We start from the raw sequence: 20,010 nt of genomic DNA, 5'->3' as shown, positions 1-20,010 counted from the left end.
AACAAAACAGAGACAGCTCCTGAAAAGGGTGTTAGCGTATAGTTAGCTTGCAACTCGAGGTAAACAACTGGTGTTGTGGCTCGTGTATCACCCAGGCTCGACTAAAAAAATATTACTAGCTTTTTGGCATGATAAATTAAATATTCACTTTGGAGCAGTATGGTCCGACTGTAAGGAAACACAGCTGGCCACGGCTGTTCGCTACATTTTTAGGGCTAGTTTTAATCTAGCTAACGTTAGCAGGCTAGCTCGCCAGGCTAGCTCTATGTATGCCAAGCTGCGGCAGGTTAGCTAGCTAGTTGCTAGCTTGTTGGCTAGCTCAGTCGGCAAGGCAAGGTGGAGACCAACAACGTGGAGATGCGAATAAAGAAAGGTAAGAGCAACCGAATTATTTATTTTAAACATTGAAGACAGATACTCATTCATGGACCAACACAATTGTGACACGGACAGGTGATGTTAGGTCGTCATATCGCATCTGTCAAAATTATCGACGTTGCCAGTACATAGCGTTAGCTCGACAACTAATGTTAGCTAGCTAGCCTAATCAGTGGGCGCATTCAGCGAGTGTCATTGACTAGCTTGCTAACAGCTGCTGGTGGCCCTGCTTTGGCACTGTGGACAGAAAGCCCTTACTAACTGGAGGCCGAAGTTTAACAGCCAGCCGTAAATCAATTAAGCCAAACAAAGAGATTTGAGCACCTCGGTTAATGGTGCAGTGAAAGTTGCCCGGGCCGGAAAACAGCCGAAGTCTAAATGTAAACGTTATTGAAGGCGATACCGTTAATGTAGCTAACTGTTCGTTAACATTAGCTACTGTATAATGTCATTTTAGCAACTGTTAGCCGTTAGATAACGCGAACACTGTGTGCATTGAATCCTTGGTCATATCCTCAGTTAGCTGTCTAATTATCCTAGCTTTCTGCCTCGCCGCTCCTCAGATAAACATCAACAAATGTTTTGCTTTTTTCTGGCCTCATCGGCAGTGACAGCTCAGTGAAATTGGTAGCCACCGATCAGATGGATGCTACGTCTGCTGCTAGCTTGCTAAACAATACTTTTTCTCACGTTGAGGCAAGTTTTATGTACATAACAAAACTTGGTAGTGGCTAGTTACCATCCACATGGTGACTCAGCTGGATAGTTAATCATCCAGTACACAGGAGCAGCCTGCAGTGCCCTTCTGCTTAACTGTGGTGGATTTTTGAGTGAAAAACATTGACATAAGTCATCCAAGTAAACAGCTGGTAGCAATAGCAGGCTTCCTCTGCCATAATTGTCATATCAATCGGAGTCAAAACTCAAACAGCAAATAGCCCTACTTACCTTACTTTGCACTTAAATGGCAACTGGCAGCATCAAAGCTGGAATTATGCTCCTAATGCCATGCTTTTCTATTTTTTTCATTTTATTGTATTTATTTGTATTTCTGTCTATATCTTTGCAGGGTGGCCTTGAATGACTAAATGAGCAAGACAGGCAAGTGCGAAGATCTCTGGGAGATTCAACATGAAGTTGTATGTGTTCCAGGTCAACAATGGCAGCACGCTGACATTTGACACTGAGCTTGCTGTCCAAACGTAAGATATTGGCATTGGAATGTTTCATTATCAAGAAGAGTTGTTAACATCTTTGCCATTCTCTCTAATTAAATTCTGTTTTTATTTTGCCTCAGTGTGCTGGAGCTTAAACATGCCATCCAGGTCAAATATAAGATTGCAACTCAACATCAAGTCCTTGTTGTCAATGGAGGGGAGTGTATGGCTGCAGAGAGGCGAGTCTGCAGCTACAGTGCTGGCACTGTAAGTTTTGTGCCATTTGATGGGGTGCTGCTTATATTTTAGGCCTAACATTTCACTATGTATTTTAAGTCATTGCCTCTGTCTTTTTCCACATTAGTAAGTCAAGTAGGAACGTTATTATTTAACACAAGAAGCGTTTGTACAGTCCTGATTATTTGGGTCTTGTTGTTTTTGATGTCAAGGACACCAACCCCATATTCCTATTCAACAAAGAGATGATCTTGTGTGACCGGGATCCAACAATCCCCAAAACCACCTTCTCGATTGAGAGTGAGATTCAAGTGAAGGTGGAAGAGTCTCTTATGATGCCAGCTGTCTTTCACACCGTTGCCTCGCGAACACAACTTGCTGTGGTAATTATTTCATTTTTGGGAAAGATGTTTTTTTCTTCTGAGGTCTTTCCTCCAAGCTACTGCTTTGTAATAACTTGATAATACTCAGCGTTACCTTTGTTCAAATTAATATAGATGGCCTGAGTTCACACCATTCTTTTAAATTATACAAAAGTATTCTAAATGTGATGGTTCTGGTTTGTTTTAACATTATTTTTTGTCTTGCCAGGAAATGTTTGAAGTTGCCAAGAAACTTTGCTCTTTCTGTGAGCGTTTGGTTCATGATGAACACCTCCAACACCAAGGCTGGGCTGCTATCATGGCTAACCTGGATGACTGCACCTTGTCTTATCAGAAGTTGCTTTGGAAATTTGACACAGCATACACAAATTATCAGCAGGACTTGGAGGAAATTAAATTGAAACTCACAAAGTAAGTGTTGACCTCACAAAACATAGCATATTGCACATTTGGCCTTGAAGTTCAAATATCAAATATTGTATGCCTGCATATTGTGTTGCTTAACAATGTTACTACTAGTTTTAAGATTTTTTAATAATAGTCAGAAGATGCACATGAGGGTATATTTCTGACACATGTGCTTTATTAAATGAATTCTAAGAAATGAACCTGGACCTAAAGTCTTGGTGCATTGTATGTTATGTTTGCAGGTTAGGAACAGCAGTCTCTGTCATGGCCAAGATACCTCTGCTGGAATGTTTGACAAGGCATAGTTATAGAGAGAGCATCGAGAAGTCCAGCTCAACCCCCGAAAAAGATTCAGATGAGACAGAGGAAGAGAAATCCACCGACTCTGTACTCTGCACCACTGATGCACAGAGGACCTCAAAGTTACCCACATCTGTCCCTGCTCCGGGTACAACCATATCTGAACCGACTGAAGAACAGGAAATGAACGAAATGACTGACAGCGGTGGCCTGAGGGCTGCCTTACAGGAGGATGATACTCCAGAGCTGGCTAACCCTCCCTCTTTCAATGTCACACTACTGGACTGGATCAATGTACAAGACAGGCCCAATGATGTGGAATCAGTTGTGAGGAAGTGCTTTGACTCCATCAATAGGGTGAGTCACTGTTTTGTGAAAAGACCTATCAAAATGGGGTTCTGATATAGTTAGAAGCATATGTAGAAACTAATGAGAGTCTTTACTGAAATGTTTTGTCTTTCAGCTTGACCCACGCATTATTCAGCCCTTCCTGGCTGATTGTCGAGATACAATTGCCAAACTAGATAATCAAAACATGAAAGCCATCAAGGGGCTTGAGGACAGGTTGTATGCTCTTGACCAAATGATAGCAAGCTGTAAGAAGTTGGTGAATGAACAGAAAGAACTTGCTCAGGTACGCAAAACAAGAAGTCTGAATTGTCTAACAATCTTTTTGCCATCTTCCAGTTTTTCTGGTGGATAAATATTGTTTACATGGATCTCTTACATTTTACCAGGGATTTTTGGCCAATCAGAAGCGGGCTGAAAACCTGAAGGACACATCTGTTTTGCCTGACTTGTGTTTGAGTCACACTAATCAGCTGATGATCATGCTGAACAACCACAGGAAGCTGCTGGACATCAAAAAGAAGTGCACCACTGCCAAACAAGAACTTGCAAACAACCTTCAAGTCCGACTCAAGTAAAGCTTAAACCACAATATATCCTATTATCTATGCCCCGTTCTTTATTTTCAGTAACTTAGCACTTACATTGCCAGTTATACCCTTGAGCAGAATACATATCTCTGCTTATTGTACTAAATGTAGGCTAGCTGGTTAAAAAAAAAATGAAGTCCAGAGAAATACATCAATAAATTTACCAAATGTGATGTTTTTGCATTAGATGGTGCTGTTACGTAATGCTTCATGCAGACCAGGATGGGGAGAAGCTCCAAGCTCTACTCAGGCTACTGACAGAGCTAATGGAGAGAGTGAGGGTGGTGGAGGCCCTCAGTACTGTGCCCCAGATGTACTGCCTGGCAGTGGTGGAAGTCGTCAGGAGAAAGATGTTCATGCGCCACTACAGAGAGGTCAGTGCCAGATGTGCTTTGCGGTCAGTGTGAGTCAGAGTGAGAGTCGGAAAGTAGTACTGCATTGATTGTACTCCTAGTTTTTCTCACTTTAATTTTGCTCTGAGATAATACTGTGTGCAACAGAAAGCTATTGCTGTCAATTTTTTGTTTCCCTTGAATAGTTAGGTTAAAAAAAAAAAAAAAAAAGCAGTAAGCATCTGTCTTTTTATTATGGGGACAAGTAAGCAGTTGTTTTGCCAGGTGTAGGAATGACTAAAAATTAAAATTTGCCAACACTGACATTTTAAATCATAATATAAAATGTCCCAAAACCTTTTTGGTGACATTCAGGACTATCCTAGGGTGCCACACCAGTCCTGAAAATAGACATTGAAAGAGAAATTATGTTGCTGTAAAATATCTTTTTTTTTTTTTCTTTATCGCTTTATTAAAATTGCTTTAATATGTACTCTTTTCAGTGGGCCTGTGCACTTGTGAAGGATGGGAAACAACTTTATGAAGCTGAAAAGTTCAAAAGGGAAACATTTGGGAGACTCTTTAGTAAGTGTCTTTTTGGGAGCTTGTAGTGGGTGACATTTTTGTTGTCGCTGCTGAACAGAACTTACCTTTGAAATTGCACACCATTTCAAACTAGGAACTGAGCTTTGTAATGTGTTCTTTCTTTTCAGGAAAGTCTTTTCTCAGAAACCGCTTGTTTAGAGGTCTTGATTCATGGCCTCCCACATCATTTTGTGTAAGTTTAAATGTAACATCATTTTGAACAACTCTGAATTCTCATTTTTCCATTGTTTTAAAGAGTTTAATTTTCTCTCTCTCTTTCTGCCTTTTTCCATTATTTTTGATAGACACGAAAACCCAGAAGGTTTGATTATGAGCTTCCTGACATCTCACTTGAGGACCTGCAGTACCTTAAGTCTTGTTGTCCTGCAGAGGTGCAGCCTTTTCTCATGTAAGTCACTTTCTTCAGTCGCTAAAATAGTTTGAATAGTAATCATTCCAGTTAACCAGCAGTACTACAAGTGTCTTCTTGGATGTGAGCACTGAAAAACAGTTTAGGTGTAAACATGTTTTAGCAATTATTGTGCAATCATATTGGCATTCCTAAATCAGACATGCTGTCACAGGTCATAGAAAGGCATCAGAATAATATTATTGATAAATGAAATATGGCAAGAATAAAAAGATGGGATTGTTCTGACCTTAGATAGTAAACTTACAAAAAAGATAGAAGTGAGTTGCACACAAGTTGTCAATGCAAAAAAAAAAAAAAAAAATGTTTATTATACTTCTGCTTGATAAGGAAGATGTTCATATTAACAGAAAAATGTTTATTTCATATTTAGAATTTAAGTGTGCAATCTTTCTTTTTTAATAAATAAAATCTGAAAATTGATGTTAGTGTCTTGTGGTATAGAGAGATCTTAAAATAGGTGTAGAGCGTTCTGTCCTAGCTAACACTGACACACTTGTTTTTAGCTTTGCTTTGTATTGTTTTTTTCTTTCAGGGTTCCCACACTGTGTGATTTTGAACCCTTAAATCACCATGTAGAGATGCTTCATCAGCTGGTCCAAGCTGCACAGAGTGTGGATGAGATGTCTCAAACCATTACTGACCTACTAAGTGAACAAAGGGTAATGACAGTTTCAGTAACGGCAATACCTTTATTTGTATGACACATAATGCTTTACATTTAAAATAAAACTTAACACAGTAAGGTAGTTATTTTAGTGGGGGAAGTCTAGGACACCCTATGATTACTCCAAATTACTTTTTCCTTATTTATAACAGCCCTTTGTACAGGTCCAAAGGGGTATCTTAAACAAAGTCTGGTTGTGCTTGCCTTGTTTAATTCAAGCTCAAATTCAAATCTGTATGCTCTATTTTTGAGTGACCTAGTTGTATGTCCTCTCAGTCCCTTTTTCATGTGCTGTTCTTCTAGGCATCCTGTAGCCAGAGTGCTCAGAGATCAGCTGCGTTGACCTCACAGTCTGAAAGCATACCTGGGACCACAACCCCTGTCTCCTCCAAAACTCCCTCCTCTCTCAGCCTTCAGGGTCCCACCTGCCAGCCCCTTCATGTTCCCATCCCAGCACCTTTAGAGGACTTGTCCCCAGACAGCATTGATGCACAAACCTTTGACTTTGAAACCATCGGCCACCCGAACATGGACCCAGTCCTTCAGCAGGGCTCCCTTGATTTGGATTCTTTGGCAGAAAGCCCTGAGTCTGACTTCATGTCTGCTGTTAATGAGTTTGTGATTGAAGAGAACTTGACCTCCCCCAACCCCATCAGTGACCCTACTAGCCCTGAAATGATGGTGGAGTCACTTTATTCCTCTGTCATCAATGCTATAGACAATAAGCGAATGCAGGACACCACAATATTAGAGAGGGAAAACTCAAAGATAGCTGTTCTGAAGCAAGTTATTGACAAGTATCGATTTGCTGCAGAGGAATCTCAGTCCAACTTAAAAAGCGTCAAGGATGACCTCTACCACTTTAGAGGCCTGGTGCTGAAGGAACAGCGTGATTTTGGCTTTGCCCTCAAGACTATGACCATAGAGGTGCGCAGCATTGTGGACAACATCCGCCAGACCCATGAACTGGAGATGAAGGAGCAGCACCAAAGTCAGCTCCTCTGCCTTCGGCAAGAGCTTGAGGAGCAAATCCGAACACTAATGGAGGAAAACCAGGTCAACCAGAATATTGTCAAAGATGTTCAGCGTGCTATGCTGGAGCTGGAGGGGCTTCTGGAGCGTAAAGAGAAGGAACTCACTCAACTGGAGAGTGAGAGGGAACGATGGGTTGAAGCAGAGGCCAGCCAGACAGAGAGGATTAAAGACCTTGAGCAGAAGATCAATGATCAAGTTGAAGAGATAAAGACTCTCTCAACTTCCAGAGACACCCTGACCAACCAGCTTGAGAATTTGCACTTTGAGATTGAACGTGGACAGCAGAAGATTCGACAAGAGTTGGAGGGAGTTGAGCAGTCTCACCTTAAGGAGCTCGAAGAGAGGATGAGTCAGCAACACCAAGTCCAGCTGGATACCCTAACCAGAGAAAACCAGGAGGCTCTGGAGCTCCTCGCTGCAGAGCATAGGGCCAAGTTTACTGAGGCAGCTGATCACCACGCTGCTATCCTGAGAGAGAAAGATGCTAAAAGCAAGGATTTGGAGGCTCGCACTGTTGAATTGGCAGACCTGCGCTGTAAGCTAGAAGTGGAGCTTGCCCTCAAAGAGTCTGAGACTGAAGAGGTTAGGTTGTTACTTGAGGAGGCCAAGGTACAGCAGGCTGAGGCTGTGAAGGCCCAGGTAGAGGCTGAGACAAAAGTCCTAAGCCAAGAGCTGGCAGAACTCAAACGACAGCTTCAGGTGAAGAATGAGGAGTATGAAGTGGACCTAGCAGAGCTGAGGACTCTAATGCGGATTGAAAAGGACCATTGCATCTCTGAGCTGGTGGACAGGCATGAGGAGGAGACTGTCTTGTTGCGCAGTGAGCTCTCCTCTTTGCAGCAGCAGGCCCAAGATGCTGTGAGGAAACATGCTGAGCAACAGCAGAAACTCCAACAGGATTTAGACTTACAAGTTGCTGTTCTACATGAAGAAAAAGAAGAGCAGCAGAGGAGTTTCCAGGAGCAGGAGCGAGAGTTGAGGACTGTTATCTGCAGTTTGCAGGCAGAAAATGAGCTGCACGCTAAAAGATTAGAGCAGGACAGACGAGCAGTTCAGGAAAGTTTAGAGAAAGAAGAGGCCTTGAAGGTTGCATTACCAGATGCCTTTAAAGAGTTAGAGCAGCAAAAGGAAGAGATGGAGAAGAAACTTTTAGACAAAATTAGGCAACTTGAAAATGAGCTTCACGGGAGACAATCCTCAACAAGGTAACTGATTCAAATTATAACTACACATCATACACACAGGAAGCTCAAGATGCCATTGTATTATTACACTTGCATTTCTGCAGTTCTTTAGTCTGTATACTGTGCTTTATCAATGATTGCTTAAAGACTAGCTTTCCTAAAGAAAAGATCTGGTAATTAATGCTTAATTGTTGAGTTGTGTTGATTGAGAATTCACTATATTTATTACCACTTTTGCCCTGATTACCAACTTCTTCCATCAGTTTATTACCTTACTGTATGCCCTCCAGGGAGGAAGGGCTGTCCCTGCACAGTGAGGGGCGTGCAGAAGCCGGAGCACCTCTGTCCTTGGACTCAGCCTTACAGGAGCGGTTGCAGCAGGAGAGGGCCTCCCTGCAGACCCAGATGGAGCTCCTCGAGAAGAGGAAAAATGAGGAGATGCAGAACCTCAAGACATCGCTCATTGCAGAGCAGCAGGTTTGTGTTCTTTTAAAATAGCCTGGAAAATCACAATGCCTCATGAGGACTACATTTGTAGAATTCCTGTTGGAATCTTGGTCTTTTGCTCTCATTTCTTTGTCCTTTACAACTTACAGGGTGTATGTTTGTGTGTGTGTGTGTGTGTGTGTGTATGTGTGTGTGTGTGTGTGTATGTGTGTGTGTGTGTGTGTGTGTGTGTGTGTGTGTGTGTGTGTGTGTGTGTGTGTGTGTCATAATTATAGCACACAGAATGTTGTGATGACCTTGTACAAACAGGAAAGTACTCAGAACAGCAATCTGACACCAGCGTATGTGACCCTGCTTGAGGGGGAGACATTGTTAGTAAACATACTGCTCATCCACAAATGCAGGCATATTCTGTCTTCTCTGGGGGGGTGGAGGGGGAGACAGTACTCTGCAGACTCATTTTATATATGCCATATGTTTATTATCTGATGACATGAAAATTTTCTTGAGAACTCAGTTACAAAGGTTTGTGAATAATCATTTTTGTGTAATTGCAGACATTGAAGTTGTTAAATTAAAAGAACAAATTTTGAAAGTTATGAAGCACTTTGGTATTACCAAAAGAAGTGTAATATGAACACATAGGGGAGCAATATCCTGAACACAGTGCTGCACATCAAGAATTGGAGATGGAGAAGTATTCTCCTGCTGATGTTAAATGAAGCAGGCAGTCATTTTGCACAGGATGATTTCGCTCAAGATGAGGGTCATTGGAAATCATAGGTAATGTTGTAGACTTATGTAACTAGACAGCAGTGGTCTCATAAGAACTGAAAAGTCCTCCAGTTTATAACATAGCAAAAGTAATACCAGGTGACTGCAACATTTTGATAATATTTTTCCATTAGCTACTATATAATCTCTCTTAAAGGGAGCCAGTGGGTCTCACTAATATGTGCTAATATGTGCTTTCCAATACTGAAAGTTGCTTTTTCATACCAAGTATGTAATCAAGTGGCACACTGCTTGGAGAGCTTTTATGAATCCTGTATACAGCCTGCATATGCAGAGAGTCCTATTAATGTATTAATAATTTCTGCCGCAACAGCAACATGTTGCTAAATACATAGATAGATAGATGCATAGATAGATAGATAGATCGATAGATAGATAGATAGATAGAATTGATCTAAATAAATCTCTCTTGCTGTGCCAGATGCAGCACTTTACCTTCTCTGTGTATAAATAAGCTATATTGAAAGTAAGTTGGCCCTCCCCTGTGCCACGGCTGCCTATTTTGAAAGTTGCATTGTTTGCGCTGGCTTATGTAATATGTCAAGTCAAGTTTATTAACACAACACATTTTATACAACAGTCCTAGACTGAATGTGCTTCAGGATAAAAAAAAAAAGGCCAAGATAATACCTGACAAAAACAAGATTAAGAACATATAAGATAAGAAGGTATTACATATATAAAACATCAGATAAAAACAAGGTATTATGATAAAAAGGACCAAGATAAGAATGTATTATTAAAATGAGAATAATAACAATAATCCTGATTCTAATTTAAAAGGTTTACCTGTTAACCACATACTTTAAACATAACTAGAAGCTTGTGAAATATATATGTGTGTATATATATATATATATATATATACATATGTGTGTGTGTGTGTGTGTGTGTGTATATGTATATATGTATGTATGTGTGTGTGTATATATATATATATATATATATATATATATATATATATAGTTAATCCGCTTTTTAAAAAAGACACTGTTGTAGCAGCCCTTAGTTCATGTGGTAGAGAATTCCAGAGAGTGGGACTATAATGACTGAAGGCACCATAAGCCACCATGTGTCACCCCACGGTTATGGTGTGCTGGATGAATATGTCATGTAAACAAAACAGGGACTCTGTTTTCCTAGTGTGCCCTATAGCGCCACTAGTGGTAACAAACTACACTGGGTATCTTGAAAGAAAATCACGGATCTGACCACAGTGTGTTTTTTATTGCTTGAGAGGTGGAGGAAGCTTCTGTTTAAGCTCCAGTTGCATTCACAAATCACAAGTTCAGTGGGGGAAATGCTTTCCTGTGTTTATATAACCTAATATGGAAGAAAACACAGACAGCCACAGGCGTTGTGGTGAAGAACTGGAGCCTAAATTCTGTAATTTTGAAAATGATTAGGAAATGGCTGCTGGAAGTATGTGCCTTCTCCAGTTTTACAGCAAGTGGGCTTTTCTGAGCGAGCTGTTTGTCAGACTAAAACTGTAGCTGTCAGTGAAAATGGAAGAGTTAAAACGGTTTCTTCTTGTGAGCATGGAAAAGATACTATTAGGGCTAGCCCAAATGTCTTTTTGCAAACTTTAAATACTTAAAAAATAAATTTTTTTCAACAAATACCTATTCTTAATAATTGATCTGCTCATCAGAAAAGTTTTTAACTGGGCATTGTAACCTCAACAAGTGAAGCACAGGTTTATTATTGCAGTTCAAAGTACATCCTGTAAGTGGAGACTTTGTATTGCTAATGTATTCTAGCAGAGTTTTCTTTACCAACAGTTTGATTTTAGACTAAACTTGTTGTGCCCCTATGGTGTGTAAATACTCAGCACCACAGCTTCTTTTAATCATATTAGTTTAAAATGTTTCCACACGACTAATTTCTTTGGCATTGGCAGCTCTAGTTCCAGTGCCACTTGTTTGATGACTAAAGAAGCTTTACGGGCTAAGAACCTCTCTTAATTAACCAACCAGTCAAGAGAGAATACTCAAAGCCAACAAGTGCAAAATGAATCCAGCCAAATAGGGGAGTTAGACAAAAGATAAAAGGCGGTGGATCCTCCCACACATCTACAGGCTGTGTGCTTGCAGGTATTTTGTGGGGATGTAGTGTGTCAGTGATGATGGTGATGATGAAGTTTATGTATTTCTTCATTTTGCCAGTAAGTGCCCCATACTGAAGAACGATGTTTGCACTGCTGGTAAAATGTTGATAAACTGTACATGTTGCCATATCTGAACGTTAAGGGGGTCAACAGGAAAAACTAATACCTGAATTGTTGTATAGTTGGGGCCAACCCTAGACACTCTTGGATGCTGAAAACTGAGATTCACTGTCATTCTTGCACAGCTGCGTACATCTTCAACCTGCTTTGTGAGATTTTTCAGGTCTCCCATCAGCAAAGTAAATGTGAACTGTAGTAATCATTTATATTATACAGTGGGAATTGTCTAGTATTTTTTTGGGTGGGTGCCATTTGGCAAAAGTGTGTGAATAGCATCTTTTTCAGCATTTCTCTTCACTTGTTCACTTGTTCTGTTAATGGTGATTGCTGCAACTAAAAGCCAATAATAATTATAAGAGTTAGGGTATTATCTGAAATGGGTGTCAGTTTCTGTTACTTGATTTGGCCTACTAGTGATAACAGTTGTAACCGGTTTATGTGAATCATTCCTGTCTGTCATGCACAGTCTCTGTCACACACACTCACAGGTTAGTCCTGTCTGTAAACAGAGCATAGATATAGATCCTCCTGTTTTGAGCGACAGACCTTTTTAGAGATGAGTTGAAGAAGTGAATTACAGCCAATTTCAGCCTCGCAGCAAGAGATTTCTGATTCAGTTGCCATTTAAAGCAGCATTATGCAGTTCTCACATATTGGAGGCCCCAAATGGCAGCAGGAGGTAACTGTTTGAATTTTGAGGACTTGTAATACCTAAAAGCTGTAGTTTACTGATGTCTTGTTGTCATGATATCAGTAAATTGAGCACAGCACACATGTTGAGCAAAAGAGTTAAGTGGTATTTGTTGTGCTCATGTTGAACCATTTAATTAAAGTATGTTGCAGAAATGAATTCATTCATATTTATAGCTAAAGCTTTCAATTTTTTTGTCTTGAGGAGTATATTTTTAATCACACCCTCAACCCACTCAGTTTGTCAAGTTGTTGTCCAACACTTGTCACTCATCTCCTTTATCTTTCCACCCTTAAAAGGCATCTAGCCTAAGGCTGAGGTAACCAGTTTTCAAAAAACCCACAAACAAATTGAAGAAAGAGATGCTGAACATGGAATCAACAGCAAAAAAAAAAATGAACAGTGAACAAAAACAATGCAGATAATTGTGTATGTTTTAGTAGGCCTTGTCTGTAACACATTTAACCTTGCTGTTCTTTCTTTTTTAATGGTTTTGGTATGTGCTGTGACTTCTTTGCACTTGCTATTCACAACTAAGCTCGCTGCCAGTCGCACCCACAACAAATGGTTTACTCACAAAATGTCCCAAACATAATTTGAAAGCCAAACTGGGGTTGTGGTTATGTACATACTGTCCCACACACAAACACACCCAGGCTAAATAGCTGTAATATATTCTATTTACAGTAGTTAGTTTGATTTTAATGTGAAAAAGACACACATCCAGACATGAGTGTCAACTGGAAGACAGCCTCCTCCAAGGCTCACAGTACTGGCAGCACCATGAGCAAAAAAAGTCGCAAATAATGTCATTTGTCTTATGTTGAATAACATTATGTCTACTTGTAAAGCAAATTTTACTGCTGTGTAAAAATGCACATATGAGGCATAATTAGTTGCTAGCTTCTTCCTGATAGTGACTAAAGGCAGACTAGCCTGTTGGGGAGCCAACTAGCTTGTTGAAAAAAAGTGATCATTTATAACACTTCTTCTAAAACAAATTCAATGTTTTATCCCTCACTGTAGTGATTATTCATGTAAACACACTTAGGTGAAATTCAGCTGTTATTGTTAAATGTCTAAATATGAAGATACCAAGGCTAGGCTGCAATACGCAGGGTTTATCCAATAGTGGCTGTCTGCAAGGTATCAAGCTGATGTAGTGAATGTTATGTGCAGGCCACTACTACTAGCTAGGACACCATTTGCAACTCTTTAACCAAATAGGGCGAAGAAGGCTTGATCATTGGCTGAGGAGATGAGCCAGGCACTGTGCCACATGGCTTGTGGTTGGCTAAGTGAAGAGTGTTAACCCACTGTTGGCAGCCTAAGAGGAGGCAGCTGCCTTCCAGTCACCACTCGGGGAACAAAAGTCCCTTGTACTGGGAGATCTGTGTCAGGAAGCTGAATATGAATTAAGAAAACTGAATTTGAAATGGGAGAACCAAATTTGAAATTACTGTTAAATTCAACATTGATCATCTTTCATTTCAAATATTTGCATTCAGTTTCAAATTTGGTCTTACAAATAAATTTTTTTTAATACATTCATTAATCAAATCGAATTTTTGAATTCAGCAGTTTAACACAACCATGGAAAACTCAGTTAAATTAAATTTAAATATAATCTAATGTGATGTCATTAATCTGGTTCTTTACATGTTTGCCATGTGTAATGGCTTTAAACAGTTTAAGCGAGTTTTGCATTTTTTCTCTGTTTTCACTGGCCACTTCCTGTGTAGGATGATTTCCTGCCAGTGACCACATCATACCTGACTCCACAATAAGAAGCAAATCTGTCACATCTGAATGGGGATTGAGCATAAATCTCTCTTACTGCTCCAGTTTGCTGTTTAGATTGATAAATGGGTATATTTTAAATTTATTATTATTTTCACATGAAAAACTTGTATAATTTATCATTGTTTTGAAATAACAGCTGAGCCTACACAGTTCTGACTTAATTTTGTAGCATTGTAGTCCTAAGAACGGCAAAAAATAAGTTACAGAGCAGCAAATAATTATTATCAGGAGTTCCATCCTACTGACTGAATCTTTTATAGTCCATTTTAATCCGTGTGAGTTTCTGTTTTTACCAAGAATGGTCTCCCAGCTTGTTTCACATCTGAACAATTACAATTTTTTTTGTGCCTGCAGACTAATTTCAACACTGTTCTAACTCGGGAGAAGCTCAAGAAAGAGCAGATCATCAATGAGCTGACAGAAAAGTTGCGGAAAGTTACCCAGCAACAGGAGAAGGACAAAGGTGAATGCCGTACACGTTGAGTGATTTGAATGGATGATAATGGTGTCTCAAAGCACAGCACCAGTGTAATTTCAAGTTTGTGATCATCATTTAGGTTTTGTCTGTCATTTATATAGTAATAATCCACATATGGTCTTCTGTAGCTCTACATGTCAGACTTCATTTACCTACCTTCTGTTGAAGCCATTTGGTGCTGTCATTTTTGTCTGGTATGAAAAACATCTGTCACAGACTTGCCTGAAGTCTGTGAAAGATGTTTTTCTCAGTCAGGTAATCCATCACAGTAAACACCCTGCCTTAATTATTTTGTGAAAAACTCTTTTTGTTTTATTGTTATGTGAAAGAATCAGAGTGCCATCAGTGCCGTCTTACAAATGTTATTGTCACTTGTGTGATTTTTTTTTTGTTTTTTTTTTTTTTTCAAATAAACTGCAGAATTGTTAGTGGAGACAGCAGATAAATTCAAACTGGGTTTAGCATTGATGTGTTTGTTAATTTAAAATGACAAAACCTGAGGAAATATTAACATATTACACGTTGCACACGAAAATGATCAAATGCAATGCAAGCTACATACAGATTTTGGTCAGAACATCAAACATAGACTGGCATTGACCTTTAATATCTGATGAAAGAAGCCTTTGTTGCATATTTGTTGATTAAAATCATGATATGCTGTTCATGTTTAGAAATGTAGTGTCAAAAATGCATCACTCACCTTATTCTGAATGTCTTTTTTTTTTTTTTACTGTCTCATTTAAAAGGATGTAGTAAACATGCTGTGAGGTTTTAGCTTGCATTTTGTTTTCTTTTTGTTGCAGCTCTGATAGAGACTCTTTCGGAGGACCGTGCTAGCGTCATGAAGGAGAAGAAGCACCTGGAGGAGGAGCTGAACCGCCTGCGCAGCACCGCCCTGGTCTCCTCTGCCTTCTTCACCTCTGCTTCTGCAGCTCAGGAGGCCACAGAAGCTGGGGCAGCAGCTCGGGCCACGCCTGTCGCAGGGGCCTGTTCCTCTGAGCCTCTGGCTGCAGCAGACAGACTGGCCTCTGTGGCCGCCATTCGAGACGATGAACATGTCGACTCGGCAGTGGAGGCTAGCATGGTGACAGTCCAGTAAGCATCTAAATACAAAGTGTTTAGTTCTTGGTAATTATAGTGATACTGTGGTGAATTTAACCTCCCGTAAAATATTTTTAGAATACTATCAAAACAAATTGTCTAGGCATTCATTTTAAAATATCTTGCTACTTACCTCGGTGTTATCTCACGTAATTTGAAGGCAATGCCGCTGAATTGCAGCAATCTGTCTGTATTAACAATGTAGAATAATTTTTCTTGAATCCAGACAGGGAAGAGACTTCAAATTCCCTAATCTTTGGTGTCACTTTGATGTACGGCTTGAACAAAAATGAATGACTTCAGTTCTTGTGCCCATAATTTGTCTCATACATACCTGCAGTATGTGGAGCCGCAGTGAATTCTGACTTCTAAGCCAGCTGTTGGTTGAAACATTGAGCACTTGCTACTAACAAGCAATCCAAAAGGAGTATGTCAAAATAACCGTAAAAATAGCTATTTCTAGGCTTAGCGGGGAGTTGAGATTAAACAGAAAAGTTGCAAACCATGCACTGCACACAACCTGTCAGTTTCTCAGTTGGAGTGTTTATATCGAGGTGAAAAGCCACAGGTCCTTTCCCCTTTTTTATTTCAAGATTATTGTCCTGGTTCCCAAATGGTTTTGAAATAATAAAACATTAACAACAAAAGTTATACAAAAAGTTTTACAATATACAACCAAAACCCAATGCAAAGGATTTGCTCATTTGAATCAATATATAATATGTAGCCATAACTGTTTCTTTGTATATGAAGATGAAATTGGTTACCAGTTATTGACAGGAAGGTGAATTTATAAAACTGAAGGAGGATTTCAGAAGACCAAGTATAAGATAGCCAAAGGTGGATGGACAGAGAGAGGACATTTGACAGTGGAAGGCAGGCTAGGAGTGAAGAGTGTAAGTTTTTAATCCTCCTCCCCCATTATTATTCATTTAACTTTTGCAGGCTAACTAGCATTTCACTACAGCAGTTAAAAGCCCAACTATACTTGTTCTCAATTTTTTTGTCACTCAGTATTAGAATCCAAGTCCTCTTTCATAATAATCACGATATTTGTCATTGTTTTAAATTAATACTGTTTTGTTGATATTTCTTTCTAATCTGATACATTTTCTTTTTCCAGTGATAACGTCTTGATGTCAGAGGAGAAACAGCGGATACTCTTACTTGAGAGGGTAAATAGACATAGGGTGCATCCACAGCTTTAATAGTCATGCAGCTAATGACTTCATTTGTGTCTTTGTTGTTTCTGTCTGTCTAATGTGTTTTAACTTTCTTGCAGACTTTACACATGAAGGAAGAAGAAAACAAGCGCCTCAGTCAAAGACTGGTATGTTGGTCATTATGACTGCTTTTATTAAGGGTCAGTGTAACTTGAGCTCCACTAGGTGGCAGTAGCATCAAAGAGTAAAATCCTGACCCAGGAGGCCAAAGAGCTCACTGTGGATAAATGGATTTTGAGGAAGAGTGTCATTACAGTGTGCTATGTGAGGCATTTTAGTGAAATTGCATACTTGAAGCATAAAAATGAGTGCTACAGAAGTGTTGCAAAAATATCTTTCTTATTCTAAATTGATCAGTTGTTTGAATAGTTTTCATACAGCATAAATCAAACAAAAAGGATTCAAATGAAATGTAATAGATTAGATAGACGTCTAGTGATAATAATAGGGTAACACTAATACAAACTGAAGAGCAAAGTTATGTTTAGCAGATGCTAAATTGGACAGATATTAAGACAAGGCCTCCAGCAAGTAATTCACAATCAGTACTGTCAAGCCCTCTCTGTAATAAATGTAACATTCCCCTAATCCTTTTCTTTACAGATGTCTCAAAGCATGTCGTCTGTGTCATCACGCCATTCAGAGAAAATCGCCATCAGAGAGTAAGTAATTTTTTTTTTCTTTAAAAAATACCGCAATTACTTAACTTTGTGTTGCTGGTGTGTTCTTTGGCTGTTTTTGTGTTTAGTTAGTAACTCTATCAGTAAACACAGCACAAATATGAACATTATTCTATAATTGCCTTAATGTGTTTTTTCCTGTCTTTTTTGTAAGCAGGCTTCAGAATTTGATATTTCATCCTTCTTTTTCATTTTCATTTCAGTTTCCAAGTAGGCGATTTGGTCCTCATCATCCTCGATGAAAGGCATGACAACTATGTTCTGTTCACAGTCGGTCCCACCCTCTACTTCCTCCACTCAGAGTCTCTCACTGCACTGGACCTCAAACCAGGTCAGTTTTGCCAAAACTTGTGGTCGTGGTAATGAGAAACATTCTCATCAGTTGTTCCATGAATTATTAAGAAATAGGTATGATTGTATGTAACCAAAATGGATTGTAACATGCTTGTAGGTTTATATGGTATAAATGGAATGCATTTTCTATCATAGATGTACACCCAGCGGTCACTTTATTAGGTATATCTGTACAATTTGATAAAATCCTTTTACTTTTATTATGTCCATAATTTTCTTTTTTCTTTTTTTTTTTTTAACACTTTCAGAGAGTTGTTAATACAATTATCTGTTTAGCATTGAGGTCATGGTTAGTAGTGGTGTTGTTCTGGACTGTATTGTATTGAGAGGTGTTTCTAATATTCTGCCCGTCATTTATATAAATAGGGAGGACAAAAATAGAAACACCTCTAAATATACTGTAGTCCACTGCAAGAGCTCTGCAAACTATAACCTCAATAATAAACATAGAATTGAATTTACACATTCTCCACAATGCCAAAAACTGATGATAAACTTTGTAAAGCATGAATTTATTGCAGAGCTGTTTCATTGAACTGCATTAGATTGCACAGGTGGAGCTAATAAAGTGTCAAGTATTCTCAAATGCAGGGCAATTTATCTTTTACTGTGGCTACAGTTTTTGTTTTAATAAGCTCAACATTTTATTTTTATTTATTTATTCATAGCATCAGGGACCTCCAGACGGCCATGGGTTCTCGGGAAGGTGATGGAGAAGGAATATTGCCAGGCAAAAAAGGTATTACACAGGCCCAACATCCAAGGAAGTTTCTAACATATTTAAGAACCAAGCCAGTACACTGAAATTGACTAAGTGCAGCATTAGAGATGTTTTTATGGGTGTACTTTTTTCATGTCAGTGACAGTCTTGTTTCTGAATTGACATGCTTTTGACCTGCTTTTTGTCTCACTGAGCTCGCTCTCTCCTTGTCTCTTTTCCAGGCACAGAACAGGTTCAAAGTTCCTTTGGGAACAAAGTTCTACAGAGTGAAAGCTGTTCCATGGAACAGGAAAGTATAATAGCCAAGTAATGAGCTACAGTGTATATTTATATCGCTTAAAATTTTTGAACAGAATCTTCACACCATAATTCATAACTTGAAAAATGAAAGACCCGAAAAATCGAAAGAATGAAGATCATCATCATGCTACTTTGGCTTTTAGTTCAAGATCCCACCTACTACCACATTTTTTTTCTTTCTTTTTTTTTTTCCTTTTTTTTCTTTTAATCCCAGATTTGTTATTGTGGACCAAATGCTATTACCTTATTAGGGCAATGCCCTATACACTGTGGCATAAAGCCATTTGACCTGTGTGTAAATTGAACAAAAAGTATTTGGATGTTAAATATTAGTTCTCATTATCAGCATTTGTCCTTTTGTGGAAAATACTGTGTCATTATCAACATAATTCAAATGAAAATATACATTTATTATAAATGTTTATGGAGGAATGTTCATGGCATGCATATTGATATATTTTCTTTGATTTTACTTATCCAGATAAATGTTGTAGTTGGAAATGTAGTTAATGCCGTTTGTTACTCACAAAGCAGTATGGCCCTCTGTCAATACTGAAATGTATATTATGGCTGACTGATGGAAACAGTCGTCATTGCAATCCTTGAAATGCACTTTCAAAAACAATGCTTTTTTTTGTTGATTTGAAAAGGGAAGTAATTGAGCTGTCGAAACTAAGTATAAAAAAAAAGATAACAGCACAAACTTCTCGCTATCATAGAATATTGACATGTAGAAAGGAATTCTTTGTGACTGTGTTTCATTATTGGAAGACATTGTACATTACCCATCAAATCACACATGTAACAATAAATGACTGTATTGTAAAAGATATTAGAGTTTTGAAACAATAAAGGATTGATCCCAAACATATTCTGCTGTTTTGTGCCTTGACGGCCATTCTGTTGATTTCTTACTGAGGATTATAGCTGATGCTTAGAAATGTAAATGATACTATTGCATTTAACCTTGGGGTGCCCCAGGGTTGGAAAGGGGCTCCATGGACAAAAATCTATTTGTTACACCAGTGACCTACTGCGAATTTAACTTGCATTTTGTAAATAAAGGTTTGCGTATATTACTTGTAAAACATCATGTTATTATGACATGGGACTGATGAACATAAAACTACACATCATTAGTGTCTTTCAGGGC

The 20,010-nt window shown here is 38.9% G+C and overlaps 1 protein-coding gene across 1 annotated transcript; it reads left to right on the top strand.

Moving 5' to 3' along the window:
* Positions 1-19,728, top strand: LOC115374911 (RB1-inducible coiled-coil protein 1). The gene is made up of 23 exons (XM_030074065.1): positions 1-373; positions 1,448-1,580; positions 1,676-1,802; positions 1,985-2,155; positions 2,364-2,566; positions 2,806-3,220; positions 3,327-3,497; positions 3,601-3,785; positions 3,989-4,175; positions 4,637-4,718; positions 4,847-4,911; positions 5,024-5,127; positions 5,684-5,810; positions 6,119-8,055; positions 8,325-8,511; positions 14,352-14,460; positions 15,282-15,573; positions 16,703-16,754; positions 16,862-16,909; positions 17,406-17,464; positions 17,686-17,813; positions 18,505-18,575; positions 18,779-19,728. The coding sequence occupies exons 2-23, from the start codon at positions 1,510-1,512 to the stop codon at positions 18,854-18,856; spliced, it is 4,869 nt and encodes a 1,622-aa protein (XP_029929925.1). The 5' UTR covers positions 1-373; positions 1,448-1,509; the 3' UTR covers positions 18,857-19,728.
* The last annotated feature ends 282 nt before the right edge of the window (positions 19,729-20,010 follow it).

The sequence above is a fragment of the Myripristis murdjan genome, chromosome 17 (assembly GCF_902150065.1).
Source record: "Myripristis murdjan chromosome 17, fMyrMur1.1, whole genome shotgun sequence".
Taxonomy (NCBI): Eukaryota; Metazoa; Chordata; class Actinopteri; order Holocentriformes; family Holocentridae; genus Myripristis; species Myripristis murdjan.
The sequence above is the reverse complement of the archived record's forward strand: the minus strand, read 5'-3'. Positions and strand labels throughout refer to the sequence as shown.